Source organism: Borostomias antarcticus (assembly GCF_949987555.1).
Source record: "Borostomias antarcticus genome assembly, chromosome: 7".
NCBI classification, from domain to species: domain Eukaryota; kingdom Metazoa; phylum Chordata; class Actinopteri; order Stomiiformes; family Stomiidae; genus Borostomias; species Borostomias antarcticus.
Window position 1 is genome coordinate 4,175,397 of NC_140240.1, and position 22,693 is coordinate 4,198,089.

General features: G+C 43.4%; 4 protein-coding genes across 4 annotated transcripts; 1 reads left to right on the plus strand and 3 right to left on the minus strand.

Annotated features, from left to right (window-relative positions):
- Positions 1-2,362: 2,362 nt before the first annotated feature.
- Positions 2,363-8,652, minus strand: rpn1 (ribophorin I). The gene is made up of 10 exons (XM_084441177.1): positions 8,297-8,652; positions 7,348-7,412; positions 6,530-6,836; positions 5,870-6,079; positions 5,573-5,765; positions 5,376-5,475; positions 5,099-5,237; positions 3,976-4,095; positions 3,601-3,846; positions 2,363-3,393 (listed from the first exon to the last, which is right to left on the minus strand). The coding sequence occupies exons 1-10, from the start codon at positions 8,540-8,542 to the stop codon at positions 3,211-3,213; spliced, it is 1,809 nt and encodes a 602-aa protein (XP_084297303.1). The 5' UTR covers positions 8,543-8,652; the 3' UTR covers positions 2,363-3,210.
- Positions 8,653-9,136: 484 nt separating this feature from the next.
- Positions 9,137-14,978, plus strand: rab7a (RAB7a, member RAS oncogene family). The gene is made up of 6 exons (XM_084441275.1): positions 9,137-9,449; positions 12,230-12,295; positions 12,498-12,624; positions 12,748-12,966; positions 13,166-13,294; positions 13,567-14,978. The coding sequence occupies exons 2-6, from the start codon at positions 12,243-12,245 to the stop codon at positions 13,660-13,662; spliced, it is 624 nt and encodes a 207-aa protein (XP_084297401.1). The 5' UTR covers positions 9,137-9,449; positions 12,230-12,242; the 3' UTR covers positions 13,663-14,978.
- Positions 14,979-15,122: 144 nt separating this feature from the next.
- hmces (5-hydroxymethylcytosine binding, ES cell specific) lies at positions 15,123-18,095 on the minus strand. Its single transcript, XM_084440650.1, has 6 exons — positions 17,786-18,095; positions 17,550-17,693; positions 17,201-17,407; positions 16,912-17,060; positions 16,165-16,354; positions 15,123-15,599 (listed from the first exon to the last, which is right to left on the minus strand). The coding sequence occupies exons 1-6, from the start codon at positions 17,972-17,974 to the stop codon at positions 15,399-15,401; spliced, it is 1,080 nt and encodes a 359-aa protein (XP_084296776.1). The 5' UTR covers positions 17,975-18,095; the 3' UTR covers positions 15,123-15,398.
- A 1,118-nt stretch (positions 18,096-19,213) lies between these two features.
- On the minus strand, positions 19,214-22,596 carry tada3l (transcriptional adaptor 3-like). Its single transcript, XM_084440778.1, has 9 exons — positions 22,579-22,596; positions 21,754-21,991; positions 21,341-21,588; positions 21,132-21,237; positions 20,861-20,993; positions 20,666-20,769; positions 20,393-20,502; positions 20,042-20,233; positions 19,214-19,824 (listed from the first exon to the last, which is right to left on the minus strand). Exons 2-9 carry the CDS (start codon positions 21,961-21,963, stop codon positions 19,632-19,634), a joined length of 1,296 nt encoding a protein of 431 aa, XP_084296904.1. The 5' UTR covers positions 21,964-21,991; positions 22,579-22,596; the 3' UTR covers positions 19,214-19,631.
- Positions 22,597-22,693: the final 97 nt, after the last annotated feature.

Here is a 22,693-nt window from a genome sequence, read left to right on the forward strand (position 1 = left end):
TAGTCTGACCACTCCTCTTGGCAGAATCAGTGCAGTTCAGTTAAATTTGTTAGCTTTCTGACATGGACTTGTTTCTTCAGCACTGTCCACATGTTCTCGATGGTGTTTAAGTCAGGACTTTGTGAAAACCTTAATTCTAACCTGATTTAGCCATTCTTTTATCACTGTTACTGTATGTTTGGGGTCATTGCCCTGTTGGAACACTCAACTGCGCCCAAGACCCAACCTTCTGGCTAATGACTTTAGATTATCCTGAAGAATTTGGAAGCAACCCTCCTTCTTCATTATTCCATTTACTTTATGTAAATAACCAGTTCCATTGGCCGCAAAACAGGCCCAGAGCATAATACTACCACCACCATGCTTTACGGTAGGCATGGTGTTCTTGGGGTTAAAGGCCTCATCTTGTCTCCTCCAAACATATTTCTGGTCATTGTGGCCAAAGAGCTCGATTTTTGTTTCATCTGACCCCAGGAACTTTCCACCAGACGGCCTTTTCTTTTTCCATGTGATCAGCAGCAAACCTCAGTCGAGCCTTAAGGTGCCACTTCTGGAGCAAGGGCTTCCTTCCTGCACGGCAGTGGCACAACTTTATACTTACAAACAATTGTTTGCACAGTTGATCGTGGGACCTGTAGCTGCTTTGAAATGGCTTTGAAGTCTTTCCTGACTTGTTCAAGTCAATGATCTGCTTTTTCAGCTCTGTGCTGAGCTGCTTTAACTTTCCCACTGTAGCGTTTGTGGCTGAGTCTAATGATTTTATCAAATGAGCCCTAGGCTCAGAGAAGTCACCAGCTGTAGTCAATCATAATCACTCAAAAGACATTAAGAGGCCATGTCACAAAGCACAAATTTGATTGACCAAAATTGATAATTCACGTTGCTGTATGTACTGTATATTTTTGACCCAGCTCATTTGGTCACATTTTCAACAGACCCATAATAAATTCATAAAAGAACCAAACTTCATAAATGTTTTTTTGTAACAAAGAAGTATGTGCTTCAATCACTCTATCACAGAAATATAAGAGATGTAGAAATTATTAGAAATTCAAGATTGCCATGAGATACATGTTCTTTACAAGTGTATGTAAACTTTTGACCACAGTTGGAATTACCAGTTAGGCTTACTGTTCATGTTTATCAGAAAACCACTCAATGCAATTCACTGTACTGTAGATCAACTCCAAGTAGGCTAATGGAAATTCTTGATGTGGACGTGTGGCGGCTACAGTCTTTCTGTAAAAGTGTGGTGTGAGAATGAGGGGGGTCCCTCAGCCCCTTCTGCTCCACATCTCTAGTGGAGCACAAACACAAACAAAAAAGCTATTGTGTGCTGCCTTTCACTGCCACCAAGCATCAGTGCTAACAGACATTGTCTTTGCCTTCCTCCACTGTGTATTTTCAGAATGATTATTTTATGGCACGTACAATAATGTTAATGTTGACCTGGCGTCTAGAACTGCGCCTGTTACCATGGCGCAGGAAGTGGCCCATCGAGACCCTAGAGGGAACACAGTGACCTCAGACTGACCCATGTCTCATCTCCTGTTTGTCCTGCACCCTAATTGTAGGGAGGGTGGGTCTGCTTTGGTGCTCCACCCTGCTGTAGCCGTTTCAGAGGTTGCTAGGTGTGGTCTCTCTTCACTAGGGCTCCTGGTGGGTGGTAAATGGTAAATGGACTACACTTATATAGCGCTTTTCCACCTTAGCGGCACTCAAAGCGCTTTACCATGGCCTCTCATTCACCCATTCACACACACATTCACACACCAATGGCGGTAGCTGCCATGCAAGGTGCTAACCTGCTCATTGGGAGCAATTTGGGGTTAGGTGTCTTGCTCAAGGACACTTCAACATGTGGACAGTCGGAGCTGGGATTCGAACCACTGACCCTTCGATCATTGAACGACCCGCTCTACCAACTGAGCTACAGCCGCCCCAACTGGTCTACAATGCAACATGGTGTGCTGGAAACACCTGGAAATCTATTTCTTTACAGCCTTCCATCATTCTAGCTGTACACATTAGCAGGTGATTTCCTTGTGGTTAAAACATAAGCTGTATACTTTTATTTTTTGATACCCTTTCCTTCTTGCCATTACCTGGGAGCAGAAAAGCATGATGAAACATGACACTTGGCCCACAATCCAAGGCAGACTGAAAGAGCAAGGGCGCCCTCATGTGGTGATAAGACGTTTCTTCTCAGATGAAGGAAGAGGTAAACATTATTATTCGCCTCATCTTTCCACATTAAATATCCTCTTTTAACCCAAAAGCTTAAATACAAATGCCTACATTACACACTCAATTCATGAAATCTACATAATTGCAGTAATAAATGGACAGGTAAATGAATTCACTTTTATTTTATTTCAAATTTGGTTCCCCATTTCCTTTACCACTGGATGTTCACATACATTATCAATGTCTTCCAAAGCCCGTGCATTCCCCACACAAAGTAATCTCATTCATTCACTAATCTCATAAAGAAAACAGACCATTTACAAAAACAACAATCAAATGTTAGAAAATATCAGAATGGGGACAGCGATAGTTGTCCAATGGATTGGAGTCCACAATGTCAGAGCTTCCACTCTTGAAACAAAGAAGCATTGAAAGATTTTAAGTGCAAAGAGAATGACAAAAGATAGCAAGCGCCATTTTACTCTCAAGGGCCACCAACCATTTGGGCCAAAGATCTATGACAGCTGTATCCTTTAGAATAGAGCTCAGGTGTAAAGGAATAATGTGAGCCGGGGAAGACGACAGAGGACACATGAACAGTATGACAAAACTCTTTGAGGGAAAAAACAAACAAACTACAAGAACAATTTATTTTACTTCCAACAATCATAAAGATTGAAAAATAATATAAAAGAGGATTCCAAATTGAAAGATGAAAATAATGCATTTAGCACAAAGTGTAACACACGTGCAGTGTAACACTTGAAACACTGCCATGCAAGATGTAGTGCTCTGCTAAGCACAAAGGCACAAGTGTTGTACACATCTACACGTTACTCTATGTATACTTTGTGTCTGGTTCTCAGAGGATGGAGACGAGTGTGTGTTGTTTGAAACTATATTCCTACATATTAGAGCAGGGCAGGTTCCGCATACACGTAGTGAAGTGTGTGTGTGTGTGTGTGTGTGTGTGTCACTTGTGTATTTAAGCACAAACTTGTCGGGTGTATACGCGTTGTCATTTTACAGAGCATCCAGCAGGCTGTCGATACGAGTGATCAGCTCCTGTCTCTTGCTGGCCAGGCCCTTCTCGGTCTCGATGTAAGCTTCCTTCTTCACCTTCCCCGCCACCAGGCGCTCGGCCTCCTGACACGAGCGACAAACCAGCTCCTTCACCTGACCGTCCAGCTTCTGCACCTCGCCCACCTGAGAGCACACGCGCAGGAGCATGAGGCCGTGCGTACAAACAGGTGTGCACAAATACAGCTTTGTCCTTAGACTGAGCACAATTCAAATAAGTGATCCTTAGAACATATTCCGCCCCCTCTCTCTCTTTCTGCCACGCCCACGTGCACGCGCGCGCACACACCCACACACACACACGCACGCACGCGCACACCCACGCACACCCACCTTGTCAGCGAGGTCAGAGCCCTCAGCTTTGAGCCTGGCCTGCAGCGAGCTGACATCGTTGGTCAGCGTGCGGTGGTCGGCCTCCAGCGTCTTGCGGCCGCTGTTGAGGGCGCCCGTGTCACGGGACTGCTTATAGCGGTTCACCACCTCGTCCATGTGGCGGTACAGCCCCAGGCGCTTGTTCACCAGGGTGAGAACCTGCTCTGTGATGGAGGCCACCTTCATACGCACCTCGGCAGCAGGGTCCTGGCAGACAGACAGACAGACGGACGGACACGCCGACGGTCAGCCAGTGTACAGACGGAGAAGTTGAGAACCATGTGTAAAGTGAACTGCGAAAACCACAGCAGTAGGACGAGTTTCAGCATACAGTACCTTAGTGATGGCAAAGTCCAGGCGTACGTAGATGATGACGGTGAAGAAGAGAATGTAAAAGGCCCCGACCACCAAGAGAGGCTCCTGAAGCATCAGGATCTTATTAAAGGTATAGTGAACCTGTGGTCCGGGGTGGAGGGACAAACAGAAGAATTAGACTATTAGTATTCCATTTCAGTTTTGATATGTCTGGAGTGATTGCTTTCAACAACCCTGTCATGGTAAAAGTCCTCACCCACTCTATTACTACCCCTCTACGCTAGAGCGTTGGCTCTGTTCCCTGGATGCCCAGAGAAGACCACCCCACCACTAGGGATGTCACGGTGTGGATTTCTTCCCACCGACTAATAAATCCATGACAACACCGCTGTTACCGGTAACACCTTCTAGCCTACAATAAGAGAGTGCTTACTTTTCAACTTTACCGTTAGACCTTTGCCTTACGTTGAACTGTGCTGAGTTTCCCAGAGGCATCGTAGCGCTATGTTCAACGTAAGCTACGATGCCTCTGGGAAACTAAGCCCAGCACTGTTGTGTAGCGTTTTTGAATTTGGTGTTGTATGCCTCCACGGCTTGTCTGCAAATGCGCTATCAGAGTAAGGTAAGATGGACGTTACACTCGGTCCTGTGCCTCTTTATAATCAGAATTTGTTTATTGCCATGCAGTTTTTCAACATAGCCTACTGTACTAGGAATATGCAACATGCCCAAAGCAAATTCCTAGTATGTTGAAAAACTACATGGCAATTAACAAATTCTGATTCTGATTATAAATGAGCACAGGACCGAGTGTAACGTTTATATCTTACTACGATCGCGCATTTGCAATCTGTGGAGACATACAACGCCAAACTGCATCAGCAGTGTTGTTATGAATGGAACGCTGCTAGAATAGGCGAGAGAGTAGGCTGCTAGCTATGCTAGTGGCTATGGCAACAGCCAATAGGTTAGGTGAACTGAACAGCCACTCCGGTGGCTAGGTTAGCTGAATGTTAGCTAGGCTAGCTAGCCACAACAGGCATAACCTCCCCCTCACCTCTCACTGCTCTCTTCACGTGAATTGAACACCGGTAATGCCGACAACCGTGACAAGCCTACCCACCACTGCTGCCCGTCAGCTCACCACTATATCCTGGATGTGCTGCTCCACCAGGTTCGTCTTGCTGGCCACCAGGACAGGGCGGCCAAATGTGTCCAGATACGTGTAGTGCAGCTGGTCAGGGATACGGTCGATGGGGTAAGGATTGTCCACGTGGACGTTTCTGAGGGTGAACATGAAGAACATTTAGAACAAAAAAAAAGAACACCTCAAATAAACCAAGGAGTCCCATTCTATGCTAACAGTGTTCCAATGCATGTTCTTCTTAATACAACCCTGGACAAACACGCAGTGTGCTCACCTGGCGCCCTCTGGGAGTATGAGTTTCACGGTAAGGGTGTCGATGACCTGGTCATCATATACGTGGTCAACGAGTCTCATCTTCAGAGCATAATGATCACCTGGGGGTCACAGAAGCATTAGGTATAAGCTTTCAGTCAAGCAGGCCTATAATTGTCACAGTGGTCTGCTGTCCTTTTGAGGTAATCAATCAGTCACCGAGGGTATAGAGGTACTCGTAGCTGGGCAGATTGTAGCCGACGATGTAGTGAGTCTTCCAGCCACCGAACAGAGGGAAGCGAGGCCTGATCTCAACCTCCACGGAGTCTTCTAGAATCTGGAGGTGGGAGGTGGAGATGTTGCCAATCTCATCACGGTAGTACACATCCTGAGCAGAAGCAGGGAGGATTGTCTGTAGAAAAGAGAGGTGTGTCGTTATGATACAATCTTCAAGGAAACTATAGATGCAAACAGTTTTTAGACAAAAATAGTGCACCTTTTTCACATTCAACGTACCTTGAAGGACTTGACGGATGAGATGCCGCTGTCGGACTGTCGCTGGTAGTCATACCGTGAGAAAGGCCCTTTTAGGGAAGCCCCCGTGTGTCTCAAGTCAATGGTCTCCTCCACTGCAATGTTGCCCCAGTGAGAGACCTCAATGGTGCGGGTGATACTACTTATGGTGAGGAACGGGGTGTTGTTCTCATAATGGATCTTCATGGCATCCTAAATGGAACAAACACCGTACAAGACAACATTTAGAAAACATTTGTACAGAGAGTGAATGTGGAATGTCATTTACTAATATGACAGTAATCAAATTTACAATCTGATAGTATTCAGCTGGTCTCATCAATAGCCATGTTTCCATCCACACATTTTATGCGAATTAAGTTATATCGAATTAAAAATGCCTTATGGAAACAGTAAAATCCATTTAAAAGTCATGAAAATCGACAAAAAGTGTGTATTGTCGATCTCGTCGGATTTTCTCTTGTTCGATAAAAGGCTTTTGTGATAAATGCTTTATCCGATTTAAAGCTCTAGATGGAAACGCACGTTCACCGGCTTTATTCGCATTCATATTTTTAGCGATCCTCACATAATTCGATTGACAAGTGGATGGAAACATGGCTAGTGGCTCTCTATTCCAGTCAGGGTAGTCAGAGGCATTACCTCGCTGAAGGGGCCGACATCACGGAAGGGTCCATATTCGATGATCTCATCGTTCTTGCTGGGGTTACCCAGCTTGGTGTAGCTCTCGGCCGTCTTGGAGGCGAGGCGGACGCGGGTGGTCTGGCTACGGGTGGGGTAGGGAGAGTACAGGTAGTGGTTGCCTAGGAACACCACCAGCTGCCTCTCGGCCTGGGTGATGGTGTTGGGGAAGGGCTTCAGAACGTGGCTAAAGACGGTCTCCACCTTCACCCGCAATTTAGACCCCCCTGCCAGGCTGGAGGGCAACTTCACCTTATAGAACGCCCCACTGTAGATATAAGGACAAATAAATGGCAATATGTTCAAGAACTGACAGGAGAAACATGTGAACCACTCTCACTTTAGGCTCACAGTCTCACTTTATAAGGTCTCAGCAAAATACAGGCGCAAACTTTTCAATATGAAAATAATGAGTAAATATTATGATGAAACATCTCCCCTTAATGAACACAAGAGTATGAGTTATGGATGTCTGCCAACTTGGAATGGCCCGAGTAAATCCAGTATTCAGAGCTTGTTTTTTTTGTCCCGATACTCCAAACCGAGAAAGAGTATTCCCACCAAAGAGTATTCGAGGCCTGTAAAATGGTATTTGGGACAGCCCTACTGCCATCAAGCTCTAGGGTGTTTTCTGGATGTTGTCAACCTACAGCTATGCTTCTGACTTTTTATTATTAATTATTATTAATATCGCTATGAAGTCGGTTTTAAAGCAATGTATATCTACTCTGGTCAGTGTGTGAGCGTGTCTCCGCATTCAATGCGATGGCCATTCTTACCTTTGACCCTGCTCCTTTGTCTCGCTGAGTTCAAGAGTGCCATCCTCTTCTTCATCACCCTTCACCTAGGAAAGACACTTTTGTTTAACCTAATATTTCGATATATTTCAGCTAGTAGTCTATGTTTATTGTTGGATAACATTCACACATGTTGACACCAAGACCATTTAGTTGAATTTAGGTATAATGCACACACTAAACGTTGAACTGCATGCATTAGGTGCAAACACCTAGGCGAGATCCAATAGGGTATTGGCTAGTTCCCATAAACAGAGACCGGTCAAACCATAACCCCAACCCTAAACGTAACCCTAACCCAACCTTATACCTAAGCCTAACCCTACCTTAACCCTAACCCCAAACGATCTCTGCGTTTATGGGAACTAGCCTTTACCCAACCGATAGAGGTGAACACGGAAGTAGCTCCGCAGAGCGCCTTCTACGTGTCATTCGGAGTGCATTGCGGAAGCGCACATGCGAGCTCACCAAGTCCCAATCAAAACGTTCCACGAAGCACAGCGCAAAGCTAGTACAGTGATCAATTACAATATTTGGCTGATGTCATACAGTTACATGATATCCAGCGCCTCGCAAGAACCTCGCATCAACTGAGTTTGCAAATGTTAAACATGAAAATAGCCCAACGCGTTAACGTAACTTAACTCACTTGCACCGACTGAGCACATCATGCTAGCGAGCCATTAACGATACAGATAAATGATCACTTGACGTGCATCAAACTCTAAGACTTGAAGCATCATTTGCGATGTTCCAATTAAGAACCGAGCGCATATTTTTACTCCAGGTAGCAAAGTTGTGCTACGTTCTTCAGACAGATCAATGAAAGCGAATTAGCTAGCTGCGTGTTGCAAAACAGCAAGCTAGCCTAGCTATGCATAGCAAAGTGAGCTACTTAAACAGTTGAATAATTCACCGCTAATTCACTTACTGAAGCTCCGATGTACGCAAGATGTGCGACCAGATCTGATTCTACTGCAAGAGTGAAGCTTTGCACTGCAGAGTCTCCCTGATTCCAAAGAAGAACCTCCGATGTTATCTTAGCCAGATGAGTGCTAAGGTCCACCGTACGCTTCACCTCCTCGTTGACCAACCCGTTGGCTGCCACTCGTTGGGTCAGTGCGGAGATAAATAGAAGACAAAACGAGAAGCCAAGGATGTGCATGCTGCGAGGCATGGTTGTTTCAATAAACAGTGTAGATTCCTAAATAAATGTTTTAATTGACACTTCAGAAAAGGTAGAGCAGCAAAGAAAGGCCGCGCGCCGCTATACAAAGCTAGCTGCCTGCCTGCAGACGGAAAGATGACGCTTCATTCATTCTAACGTGATGACGTAGGTGGACGGCGTTTAATGAACGTAAGATAATGTACAATTGTATGTGTATGTATATATATATATATATATATATATATATATATTGTTATATTTTGTATACATTGCTTTGTATATTTCTGCATCTTTGAATTTAAAAAAAAAAAAAAGAAAAAGATAATGTACAATTCTTGAATTTGTTAAATTGAGCTAAAGCAAGGGTAGGCCCGGTATTGGTCAAGAAAACTATGACAGCTGTCCAGATGCTCATTTTAATATTCATCTCTACTTTCTACTATCTTTCTCTTATATAAACCATGGATGTGATATATACACGCACGCACGCACGCACACACACACACACACACACACACCGGTGTAGAACTGATGGTTCAGGGCGTGTCCTCATCTGTGATTACGTCAAAGATCGCTGACACAGGTTGTTTTGGAGGAAGATCTCTTGCGCTGCCTCTCACGTTAGCTTTGCTTAGCTTTGTTCGCAATCTAGCTGAAAAGAGCAGAGATAGATAGTAACATCACTGCCACTATATTACACATAGCTAGCCCGCACAGGGAAACTAGCTAGCTGGTTAGTAGTTGCAAATAAATGCATGTTTCTCGAAAACGTGGCTAGCTAATTGTCAAACTAGCTAGTTATTAGATAGGGCGGTAGGCAAAACTACGCTAGCTATCCAGCTAGTGTCTGATTTTCATTCCAACAAGAAGAAAAGACAGTTTGGCAGTTTGTGATTAAGAAGATCCCGTGATCAAGGTAGGCGTTGTAATGTGCCCGTTTCCTTTATGGGAAATGGTGGTAAGGTTAGTAGGCTAGGATGCTAGCTACAGATGTTTAGGATGCTAGTTAGATCACTTAGCTAGGCTTAGGCAGCAAGCTAATAGGTTGGAGATGGATGGAAAACAACGTTAACTAGTTAACGTTAAGTTAGCTATGTAATAAATGTTGGATTTGATTTATATGGAACGGTTTTGGTAGCAAACGAACGCAAACGTGGCTATATAGTGTTAACATATCTGCATTTCGCAAATTGTTTATTCGTGGAATCGCATTATTATGTACTGTACTAGCTAGTGTGTTGGACTTATTAGCTAGTGCTAGTTATCCAGATAGTAACTAACCTATCTATTAATACATCCATGTAACTAACCCACCACTTTGCGTCGGGTAACAAAGGCTAGATAGCTGACTTAACTATCGTTGGTCCTTGCAATCAGAATACGTGGAACAAACGGATGTCGAGACATTTATGAAAACGTTAAATTAAACTATAGTCTGCAGGCGTATATACCGTCTAATACACGTTTATCTGTGCCCCATAGTCCTTGCCTGTCTAAAGTAACGCTAGGCCCCTTCTGCTCTAGCTAGCTATCCCAATTGAGGGGTCAGAAGCCATGTGACTAGTCTCTCACTCGCGAATATCATGGGTTGCAGATTAAACGTGAAGCTGTCAAGCCACAGTCGGAATTGCTATTTGTTTTGTTGCCTAGTCAATATGAAAATCACGGCGTCCTTACAAAGGAATTGTGTCTGATCAGGTCCCTTCTGGTGGCTTCCTCCCTTACCACCATCCCATTCACCAGCTATGGGGAATCAGTGCCGTGCAGGAGGTATCTGCTGGCTTTCTGGGACTTGCACCACAAGTGGAGAGTGTCTTATCAATTATGAAACTGATCCTCATCTCCTGTTTGTCCCGAATGGCGTGTGTAATTCCTGTGAATTACACACCTTGTTCAAATGAAGTGACCACTGCACTGAAGCTTGTCTGATGAGTGTCATTGAAGCCTTGGCTGCTGTGTTTGTTGTTTGTGTACAAGAGCACTCTTCAATGGGGCACATGCTGTACTTGGTTGCATTCCCAGAACTATTCCTTCTTGGAGAATTCTAGCACACGCAGGCACACACACACACTCACACACACACACACACACACACACTCTCTCGCCCTCTCTCTCTCTATCTATCTCTGTCTCTCACACACAAACATACAATTTAGCATTTATGTCCTTGAACCTAAACCTAACCCCAAACAATGTTTGACCACTAACTAACCTTAACCCTACCCTTAAACCTAACCTTAACCTTTACCCTATAACCCCAGAAAATTCTTAAACATAAGCCTAGCCCTAAACATAACCTTTGACCCCTAACCATAACCGTAGCCATAATTGTAACCCAAGCCCTGAACCCTAACCTTTGAACCTAAAATGAACACTAACCTTATGGCCCATGAAAATGGCCTCACAAGGACATTTTGTTCTTGTTTCACTAGTTAAACAATCTCTCTCTCTCTTCTCTCTCTCTCTCTCTCTCTCTCTCTCTCTCTCTCTGTGACTGTGCATTATACATATAATCAGCCCAACCTGGTAGATAGATCAACATTCTTAGTTCTTACTCTCGTCGAGAGGACCCAAATAACAGTAGGAAATCATAATTATAGCAAACTCATCATTATATAACTAGTTCTTTATCCTCACTGCATAAATACATCTAGTCATCATTGGTATGTTGAATCTATACTTAAACTTAAGTGTGAGTACACTTGGTATTGAAAATAATTGTGTACTACAAATAATTGCATTCTATTATTGAGATGTACTGCTTTTTTCTATTGAAAGTGATAATTAGACTGTTGATGTATAGGTTAAGAGAGGCTGATTTTAATTGTGTTTGGGCCCACCCCCCTGTTAGCAATAATAATAATAATATAGTGAAAACAATAATAACAGTAGTAATAACAACAAGAACAATACTACTACTACTACTACTAATAATAATAATAGTAACGATAAGAAAACATTATTTGTATAGCACTCTTCCTACAAATTAATGCAGCTCAAAGTGCTTTACAACAGACAATTTATGTGAGTGCTTCACATAATGGACATAACATTAAGAAAAAGCAGGAAAAATAAGATGGAAGATAAAACACAAAAGAAGATAAAGAAATCAAGTAAAATATGAGACTGTTGAAGTATAGGTTAAGACAACCTGATTTTAATTATGTTTGGGCCCACTCCCCTGTCACCATTGGCCAGACAGTCTCTGACCTGTCTAAAATCCTGAAGAAGTTCCAAGTGATTGAAATGTTGTTTGTTAAATAAAGTACCAGGAGCATTTATACTTGAGTGGTGAGCCCCTTTTTCAAGAATGAAACGCCTGTTTTCTACAGTTTGGCTCAGCACCAATTCAGGGATGTGCTTAAAACCTACTATAAACTTGTAATCTGACTGGGTCCCTATGTACTGTATCTGTGAGGGGGTTGTAGTCTATTTTGCAAAGGAAGTGTTAGGCCTACAGTATACTGTGAAAGTGGGCTAAAAGTACAGCAGGCCTTGTACTGTTGCGATGGAAGTAAGTACACTGAAGCATTTTTAAGGGGACCTACTGTATTAATACAATATATTCAAGTCCATGCTGGCTTGTTAAGAGTTTCTCTTAATGGTTCATAGTTAATACGCTACCCTGTTTGTACACTGTCCAATATATTTATCTCTGCAGTGCTTTTAACCTTTCTATTTGTTGTCTGTCCTCAGTTGCTGCAGCACTATGACATCTAGGAAGAAAGTACTGCTCAAAGTCATCATTCTCGGAGACTCTGGGTAAGGGGGATATCTATTCCTATATCCTACAGCTCAATACAGGCCAATGTTCAGAAACTGGGCAAAAAAAACACTCTTTTGTATGTAAATTAACCATGTACCATACTTTTATGATGTATCATAATCAACATGGATGATATAGGCCTTATATTCCAGAAGGTTTTTTGTTCACCAATCTCTCCCCGTCTCCCTGCTCTTTCAGAGTTGGGAAGACCTCGTTGATGAACCAATATGTGAATAAGAAGTTCAGCAACCAGTACAAAGCCACAATAGGAGCCGACTTCCTGACGAAAGAAGTGATGGTGGATGATAGGCTTGTCACAATGCAGGTACAGAGGAAGCAAAGGCAATTTCCTACTGGCCATATATGAGATACTTTTAGTATGAACAGTAGGCCAGTGAGTATCCTCTATAAGCCCCAACCTCACTGCTCCCTGTGTTGCTTGTACCAGATCTGGGATACAGCCGGGCAGGAGAGGTTCCAGTCCCTGGGGGTGGCGTTCTACCGCGGCGCTGACTGCTGTGTGCTGGTGTTCGACGTGACGGCTCCCAACACCTTTAAGACCTTAGACAGCTGGAGAGATGAGTTCCTGATCCAGGCCAGCCCCCGGGACCCGGAGAACTTCCCCTTTGTGGTGCTAGGCAACAAAATTGACCTAGAGAACAGACAGGTCAGTCCAGGTGTCCAGAATGTGTGTAATATTTTTTTCCCCTTTCAGTTGGAGGGTCTGAAGGGAGTGACATCTTCGTGTTTGTTCATTGAGTTACTGTAACGGATAAAGTGACTCTCAACCAATGTTTCAATGCTTACTGATATTTCTTATATGGTAGTGACTACTGAGAATTAAATCTTTCTATTTCCTTTGTCAGGTAACAACTAAACGAGCACAGGCCTGGTGTCAGAGCAAGAACAATGTCCCCTACTATGAGACCAGCGCCAAAGAAGCCATCAACGTGGAGCAGGCCTTTCAGACTATTGCACGTAATGCTCTGAAACAGGTAACCTTAAAGTAAAGTAGCTGGAAGAGGGTGGCTTTGAGAATGGCTTTGAATTTTGAGATGTTATGTTACATGCCGTGTCTCTTGTCATTTTCTGTATTTTGTCCTTTTGATTACATAAACAAAGTAGTGTCCGCACACTCATGACAACGCATACTTTGATTCAGCTCTACTTCATTTAATCTACATTATTTCAGCCCAGCGTTCTGGCAAGAAGTGATGTGCATGTGACTATCAGACATATTTATCAAATATATATTTTTTTTTCTTAGGAGACTGAAGTGGAGTTGTACAATGAGTTCCCTGAACCAATAAAGCTGGACAGGAATGAGCGGGCCAAGCCGTCAGCAGAGACCTGCAGCTGCTGAGGACCCAGGAGAAGAAGAGTGGTGCCACTGGCCCTACTACCCTGTCTTGCCTTGTCTATAACCTCCTCCCCACACACCCCACTGTGTGCTCCTCTCTGCCCAATATTATCACTGGCCTTTGTAGATACAAGCAGGGTTCCCCTCAGAGTATACTACACACACACACACACACACACACACACTACTCATATCCATCTGTACACAACACCCACACTTAATCTCAAGATGAGTCTCCTAGCCCAGAGAACACCCAGAGGAAAATGATGGCATTTATTTTCAATATACTGGCTTGTTATACCCCCTTCGACTAAATTGTCTCAAGGCTAAGACACCTTTCTGGACACAATTTTTTGCATGGCACCACCCAGCTTCACACATGGTGATAAAAGGGTGGGTCAGGACTTAGCTGTTCACTCTCAAAATTCCAGGGTAAGGCAAAGCTGTTGTGACAGATAAGTAATTTATAGCGATGTGTGAACGTGCGTGTGTGGATCCTGTTGGGAGTGCTACCCACAGTTACATGTGTTAATTGGCTTGGCAGTGAAATGACAACTCTTGACAAAAATGTGTTGTTTGATGCATTTTATTTGCACTTATGTAGACTTAATCAAAGACCTTTTCAAGACACTTGTATTTGAGTCACTATAAACACAGTTTTAGCTCAACGCTGAAGTAGTGTGGAACTCTGCTCAATGTGGATCTTTGTGGAACTACTTTCCTCAATGGTGTCAACCAACATGTAATTTGCTGTTTCTTATTAGTAGGAAAGTCGAGCTTTGTGTCTTAAATGTTGAATATAAATTATTCTTTTGTTGTCAGCATACTGATTGGGAACAAAGTCAACTAAGACCATCCATAATATGCTACCAGAAAACAGTATGGGAGGAGATAGTTTTCTGTAGTAAGAATGTCTCATAACTACTAGTCCTGTAGTATGAATGACTCTACTAGTCCTATCATTAGCAAGTATATCTGTAATTGTCTACTTTTTACTCTTTATCAACTGTTGAAAGACTTTGTACATTTGCAAACCTGTCAATTTCACAAAGGTGAAACCAAGTCCATTGTCAATCTCCATGTCTCTGCCGATAGCTCAGGTTGGCAAACAATTAAGTGCTTGATATTTCTGTTAACCTATCAGATCTTTTACTGTTGGTATGTTTAGAATTTAAATTGCATCATATAGCGGACAACATGGAATACAAAACTTTGAAAAATCGGGGGAAATGTTGGCATTCATCATATTATTGAAATGGTAAATGCATAGCAGCTGCATTGTTTGAAATTGTCTTATGTTTCAAATAATGTTAATTAAACCATTCTTGAATAAAGGTTTGTTTCATTTTTTTTTATTTTTTTTTAAAGACTTCACTGGCCACAGCAAATGCATATCTGCCACATACTCACCACTTCCTAGTTTCGCTTGAGAGTTTGATCTTTGTACTTATGTTTAGGGGCAATACAATAAACCTTTGAAAGATCACAATGGTACTGAAGACTTCATGAGTTAGTCTATTCATACAGAAGGGTCCAAACGGTAAATGGGACCATGGCATTAACCACTATATGACATTGTTCACATCTTTACAATATACCAAAACAATAAGGAACCATTCACTAAATACTCTTCTCACTCACTCTCTCACACACACACACACACACATAAAGACACAGGCCTAATGACAAAAGATCTGGTCCCTTTCATTCTCTAAACGATGTTGAGTAGTTCTGCCTGTTCAGTTGGTCCGTGGTTTCTTATTGGGTCCCTGCAGCCACTGTTGAAGAGCCCCTGCACGCTTTGGCTGCTTTTCTGGCTTGGTTTGTCCCACAGATTCCCCCTCTTTGGTCTCCTCAGGGTCTGCTTCTTCTCTCTTAGAGGACGTGCCACTCTTCAACCAGCTCATCATCATCTTACTGCTGGCTGTGGGCTTTGGCTCCTGAAACAGCATTCAGGTGGTGAAAAACAGTATTATAGACAGCCCAAGTTGTGTCAATCAATCAATCAATCAATCAAAGCTTTATTTGTATAGCGCATTTCATACCCAGAGGCAACAAAATGCGCTGTTGTCATATTGTAGGTAATAATGAAGGCTACAATTCTTGGGATTTGCTGCAGAAAGTCCCATTTAACTTCAGAAATCACCAAATTAAAGTATATTTAACATTAACATATCTTAATATAAATTTTGTGTCAGGTGTTGTCATTCCATCCGTTGTACAGTTTGTTCATTCTTTGTTCCATTTAATAAAACAGACGTTACCTCCGGCCGCGTTTCAGGTCTACAAATTAAATTACAACACACTTTAGCTTATGTGGGGCTGAACCAAGATGTCATTTATTGTATAAGTTAAGCTTCAATGCAAAATTAAGGGTACATAGCCAGCAGGGTTTTAGACAACCATGGCCATATTTTAATGAACTTGTCCTGAGTGCAAAGTTGTACCATGAGAATTAATTATACATTATCTTTATGATATGAAAGCCAAGAACTGTGACAGTACCTTCTTATGAGGATCCACTGGTTGCAAGCACTCAGGAGAGTTGTTGCGTGAGTTGTTAACCAATGATGAGACAGCATGAAAGGTTAGACTGTTTTTAGACTGAAGCAGTTTTAGGGCATCTAACGACTTCACTTCACCGTAGTCCAGCCATTTCCTGATCTCATCCTCTCCATCCAAAATGGCAGGCATCCTACAACAGAAACATAGTCAGCTGTGATTATCCATCATATGCATCCAGCACATTTAACACTTTGTTCACACCGACTGCATTACAACACAAAGTTTATTGAGGTAGCTGTTGGAATTTGTGACTGGTGCTTTGTGATTTTGGTGGAACCCAAAATTCTCTTTAGACTAGCTGCCCAGCTTGCTCAGTCAGTAGAGCATGTGACTCTTGATCTCAGGGTCATGGGTTTGAGCCCCACTTTCAAATCAGTACCCAGCAGAGCAACCCAGCTCATGCAGCAGGTGAAATGCAATGTGATGCAAGTTATCGCAACTGTTTCATTTGTCCATTCCAAAACAATGGAATTTCCACCTAGACCCAGGACTAGGTGGCGGGACTATATCTCCGCACTGGCCTGTGAGCGGCTAAAGATTCCCCAGGCAGAGCTGGTTGATGCTGCTAGGGAAAGGGATGTCTGGGGCCCCCTGCTGGAACTGCTGCCTCCGCGACCTGACCCCAGATAAGCGGATGAAGATGGATGGAATTTCCAGTGCAACGCAAACTGTTAAGTTAATCCTTACCGGTCATGAATGCTCTGCAGGTTAGGGGATGCATCCACTGTGATGACAGTGTAGGTGTAGAGGGGATCTCCACCACCAGGGGGCGTCCAGCAGTCAAACAGCCCAGCCATGGTCAGCAAGCGCCATCCTGTCCACTGCTCCTGGTCCTCCTACACAAGACAACGTGGGGTCTTAGGTGGCCAATAGTCACTGTCATTTTACACAGACACAGACTTTACAGGTCGAGAGGGCTTAGACACAGAAACACGAATGCTTTTAGTGTGGCTGTTCCTTGAGTGTCAAGGCAAACCTCTTTCAGGTTGAGATCATCTTCATCATGAGTACACCGTGGGTTCTCCTGGCAGGTTTCCCCTTGCTCCTGCAGCGCCACTATTTTCTGCTGTGTGGGAGCCTGAGGAAAGTAGATGAAAAAGGGCTGCTTGTCTTTATCCTGTCTCCTCCATTCATAAAAGCCATCAGCCAGGATGACACAGCGCTGTCCTTTCAATAGGGGATCCTGAGAGTGGGAAATACAAAAATGAACTATGTTATGGTGAATCATGTTCTTTGTATGAAACATTATCAATGAGTGAAACGAAGAAGAAGAAGAATGGGAGATACTAATGTCGCATTTATCCTCATGTGACTCGACTCAGTACCTTATAGGACTTTTTCTCTAACAAGGTATCCCTGCGGCAGTTGTTGGTAGAGTACTGCATCTTTCTTGGGTCGTTTTCTCGGAACCAGGCAGGAACCAGGCCCCAACGCATCGCTGCCAACACAAACTCGTCAACTGGAGCATTCTAGGGAAATAGTGATTGACTGTTATCATTACCCTCCTCCTCATTATTTACTTGCTGTTCTAGGGCATGGACGTCCTGCGTAGCCTGTTTACCTTATCAAAATGGCTCTGGGATAGCAAGACGGGACTCATGGACTGAGGACTTTTGTTGTAGGACGGTCTGTATTTATCCGAATCTCCTTCCCTCCATCTGGGTTGTCGAGGCTGCCCAGCTCGGTCTCGGTAGCGGGAGGCGCGGCGGATCTCATCTGACGCGAGGGTGCATGCAGTCCTACCGCACATCCTCTCTACGGCTAGAGAACCTACAACTGAGACATACAAGGCTGCGTACCTGAGAAAATGTAACGTTAGATAGATAGATAGCTACGTTTTTTTGGACGAATTCGCGACTTGTCCGAACTTACAGGTATTTTGTTTTACGGTTCCTTCCCTCTGACCTTTTTCGTCCAATGTGCATTCTCCTTCTTCTTCTTCCTTCGTTGCTCCTCCTTGCTCGGCGGTTGGCATTCATCGTTAATGGTGCATTACCGCCACCTATTGCACTGGAGTGTGGGTCATAGAAAGGGACCTACAAATCCTTCCTGTCAACTCAGAAAAGCAAACAAATAAACAAGCTATTTCAGGCATAAACTCGCTCACATGCTGAACAAAATCGCTCTAGATAAAACTTGCATGAGCACATGTGGCTTAATCTGTATATTAGTGATGTGCAATAACCACGGTTATAACTGCACATTTTATTGTATTGTATTGACAGCACTTTGTAACACTGTTTTTGATTTATACACATTCTTCACAAATTTTCTCTTTGTTTACTTGCATCACCCATTACTGGATACAATATTTTGATTGTGCTGTTTACAATTTAGTTTATTTATTAGAGGGTGAAATACACAGAATAAAAGTGGAAAGTGAAAGTGGCTGCTGACAGGGAGTCAAAACCATAGGGATCACCATTCCTGATAAGGCAGAGCGCTGCAGCTGTCAAAATATGTCACCTGACTGTTTGGACTGTACCCATGTACAAAATGGGCCCACACTAGAGCCTGGGTACCCCATGTAAAAAAAGACTAAATCAAATTTCTCATGGTGACACATCTATTATGTTTGTACACTGCTGACGGAGTCAAAACCATAGGGGTCACCATTTCCGATGAGCAGAATGCAACTGCTGTCAAAATAATTGACCAGACTGTACCCATATAAATAAAAAATGGCCACGCACTAAAGAGGATCTCTCATGGTGACACATCTTATTTTTTTCAGGGGCCCTCTTGGGTTTCCAGCCTCACCAGCACACTGTTTTTCACTTTCTTTTATTCTGTATTGTGTATTTTACCCTCTTCTCAGATGGTGAGGGAAAGAATGATACATTTTAAGTAGAGTTAAAATGTTTGCCTTTGGTAGAGAAACTAATTGCAAGCTCGCTACTAAGACAACCGAGCACATTTACAGTAAGATATTGACATCTGCCAAGCATTAAAACAGTGATTAATTTATTCAAACATTCACAGTAGCGTGTTTTACATATTGGGATGCATAACGTTGGAGTACATGTAATCCACAGCAGAACAAAGTTATGCCATTGCAAAAATATCATAACATTTATTTTTAGACCACTGTGTCAGAAACGTGTCAGAGATGCTCACATGGTACAACACAAAATTATCAAAAGTTTCCTGGCAGTGAGGATTTTCCAATTTTCAAAGCAGTGCACATAATCATTATGAAAATAGTTTCAAACAAAATATGCATGCCTTTTCAACACTGAGTCTTTACTTGAACTATGATAAACATGCTACATCTATATGAACAGTACTTCCAATATGACAGTTTAGTAGAAAATGTGGTAAAGACCACTAGACCAAAGAAGGATGACCCCCGCCCCACCTGCCCAGTGCCACAACTACCCAACTACCCCTCTAGAGTGTAAACCCATTCATCCATCAAGCAGCTTGAGGATGCTGTCTCTCTCCTTCAGTGCTTTCCATGCCTGATCTTTCTCCTTCTTGGTTGGCGTGCGTTTCTTCTGCCTGGCGGCCATAATGCGACGGAACCCCTCCATGACCTCATTATCAGACACTCGGACTCTCTGCCGCAGCTCCTGCTTCCGCATCTCCTCCTTTGCCAGCCTTTTAGGGAGCGGAGACCACACACGGGAAGAGACCACACACGGGAAGAGACCACACACAGGAAGGTTACAGAGGATGATAAATGACTTTTGTACACATGGCTTGCCCACTTCTGTCTGCCTTGTTTGAGTTGCTATATCTTGAAGAAAAAAAAAAATATATATATATTTTTACTCAAAACGCATTTTTGCCCCACTGTCATTTTCTGCTGTCTTACCGGAGCAGCTCCTGCTTGCGGGCTCTGTTGTGGGCACTCAGGGCTTTGAGCTCTGCCTGTCTCTTGTGGAGCTCTGCCAGCACCTCATCCTCCGAGTCTCCTCCCGCTCCAGGCCGCTCCTCAGAGTCCAGCAGTCCCTGAGACACCAGCTCCTCCTTGATCCGTGCCTCCAGGGAGCGAGTGTGAGGAACACTGCATCACGTGAGAGAGAGAGAGAAAAGAAAATGTTACATTAGTTGTTAATATTGGTGGGTGAGTCAAAAGTAAGTATGGCTGGTGATTTGATGGAGGTAATAAACTTGGAGGGCAAGATTCTGGCACAGAATAATGCAAAAGTTTGCGGTCCAATACCTAAAAACTTTGCTTTGGCTGCGAGGTGAGGTCCCAGCTCCATCGTTTCCCCCATCCTTTCCTGAAATGTCTGGAATTGGGGAATCTTCCATGGGGGATATAATATTCTCCTGAAAGATAACAACAGGGTTAGGTTAACGAGGTCTATAGGTGCATTGAAATGGTGCAGTTTGAATGCCTGGAAACGGCTTCAGAGCTGTTATATGGAATCAAATGCCCGAACAAAACTACAAAAAGTGAGTGCCATATAGGCGAGGGTTCTCGTTGTCTGACCTCAACGAGAGCCTGAAGCAGACGTTGTGTGAGAGGACCAAAGGGGCAGCCATCTTCTGGACCGTCGTGTTGAGACTCTGACTTCTTTAACAATGCATCAACATCTGGAAAAACAACAGTAGCCACCGATGAGCCATTATGCATCATCCTTCCCTCTAAAGCTCAACGTTCAATCTTAATACACAGGGTCTTCACCTTTGGCATCCAGCTCAGAGAGCGGTCCCATGAGGCTTTTCTTCTTGTCGTTGGCTCGTGCTCCCTCTCGCTGCTCTTCCAGCAGATCCTCCTGTGCCCACCGCTGGGAGTAGTGTTTGCCCAATGCCGGAATCTACACAACGTAATATAGGCAAGTGATCCACAGTCCTTCTTAATCTAGCATTCTCTCTGATAGGCAGCTTTGTCAAGACAGTGTATGCACTGCTGTAGCACACGAGTTGCCATTTGTTTATTGAATAAAGCACTACACCTTGTAATACTCTGCCTCATCCTCCGGAGGCTTCAGGAGTTCTTCCAGAACTCTGATCTCTTCATTTGTGATGTCAGCACAGTAGGGCTCAACTGATGCCCAAAATCTGGAAACATATAATAGACAAACTTACAAACAAACACATACTGTTACAATATATTTCAAGTTGCCAAATCAGGGCTCTGTGTACATTGATGATTGTATCTGACCTGTTGGGAGCATCATTTTTAGGATTGCGGGGAATGTCTTGAGGATCCTCACTGAACTCGTACTCCTGGACCTTTGGCTGCAGGTTTTTAGATTTGGGTCTTCCAGGTCCAGGCCCAGTCCCATGGCCACCCTTACCTTCTAGCTTCTGCTTCTTGGTTTTGTGTCGTGATGTAGCTGAGAGGTCTGCATCCTTCCCCACCTTCAGGAAGCGTTTGTCCCCTTTCTTATCTTGCCAGTCTGTGAGGATCTGAGAGATAATAGGAAAAGGTCAGTAGCAACATAACACTGAGATCATGTTTGTAACAACATCATGCATCATTCTTCTGTGTGTGGTGATCAAAGAAAATGCTGTAGCAATAGAATACTGATAATCAAGGCCTAAGAAGCTTTTTTTCAGTGCCTATTTTCTCACCTGTCTCTGTTCCTCCAGCGCTCTGAGGCGGCGGTTAGCAGAGGACAGCAGCGTCTCCAGCTCCAGCTGTAGCGTGTCCAGCTCCTCAATGCCGATGCCATCGTCCTCTGAGCGGCTCAGCACAGCAGTGTAGCGGGGGCACACCTTCACATGCTCAACGGGCTTGAAGTCATAGTACTTCAAAGGGGGACAATCCTTTAGCTCACTCATTTTGAGGTTTGGTTAAGTCCAGTAGGATCTGTAATAAAAGGTCAGAGAACAAACATTATATGGTGTGATGGCTTTATTATTGATAGTATGATACATAAAAGGTTAATCATTTTAAGGGTCAGTGATGCAATGAGTACATGCCATGTGATGTCACTACTACAGTGCTATCTGCTGTTACTCCCGAGTCATATTGCAAACAGAGGTGTACAATGTGGCTGGGCTGAATAATGATGAAACTGTATATTTCCACTGTATGAAAGTGTATGTTTAATTATGCTGCTCCATTTGTCACAGCATTGTACTTATAGTTCCACGGTGCATATATATTGGCTGCCTACTGCAGGGTGGGAGCTTATACTACCGAGCAACCAGCTGCTCTTTTATAGCCTAGCTAACGTTACCTTAGCTAGCTAGCGTTATTCGCGTTAGCTAGCATAGAATCTGCGCTCAACACCGGTGTTGCGTTTTATACAAAATAGATTACACACAAACCACCTTAATCACGGCCCAAGGTTGCTGTGTATTAACGCACAAGACAGCATTTTAATTCAAAATATACGACACGTATTGAGTATGAAATTAATAGATTTGATTTAAAACCGTAACAATATTTACCATTACAGAAAGGCGTCCATCATTGGAAAGGCCATTTAGAAAAGGAGGGGGGAGAGGCTTTCGTTTAGCTGCATTTTCAGTAGCATACAGTTCTATTTATTTCATAAATAGCGAC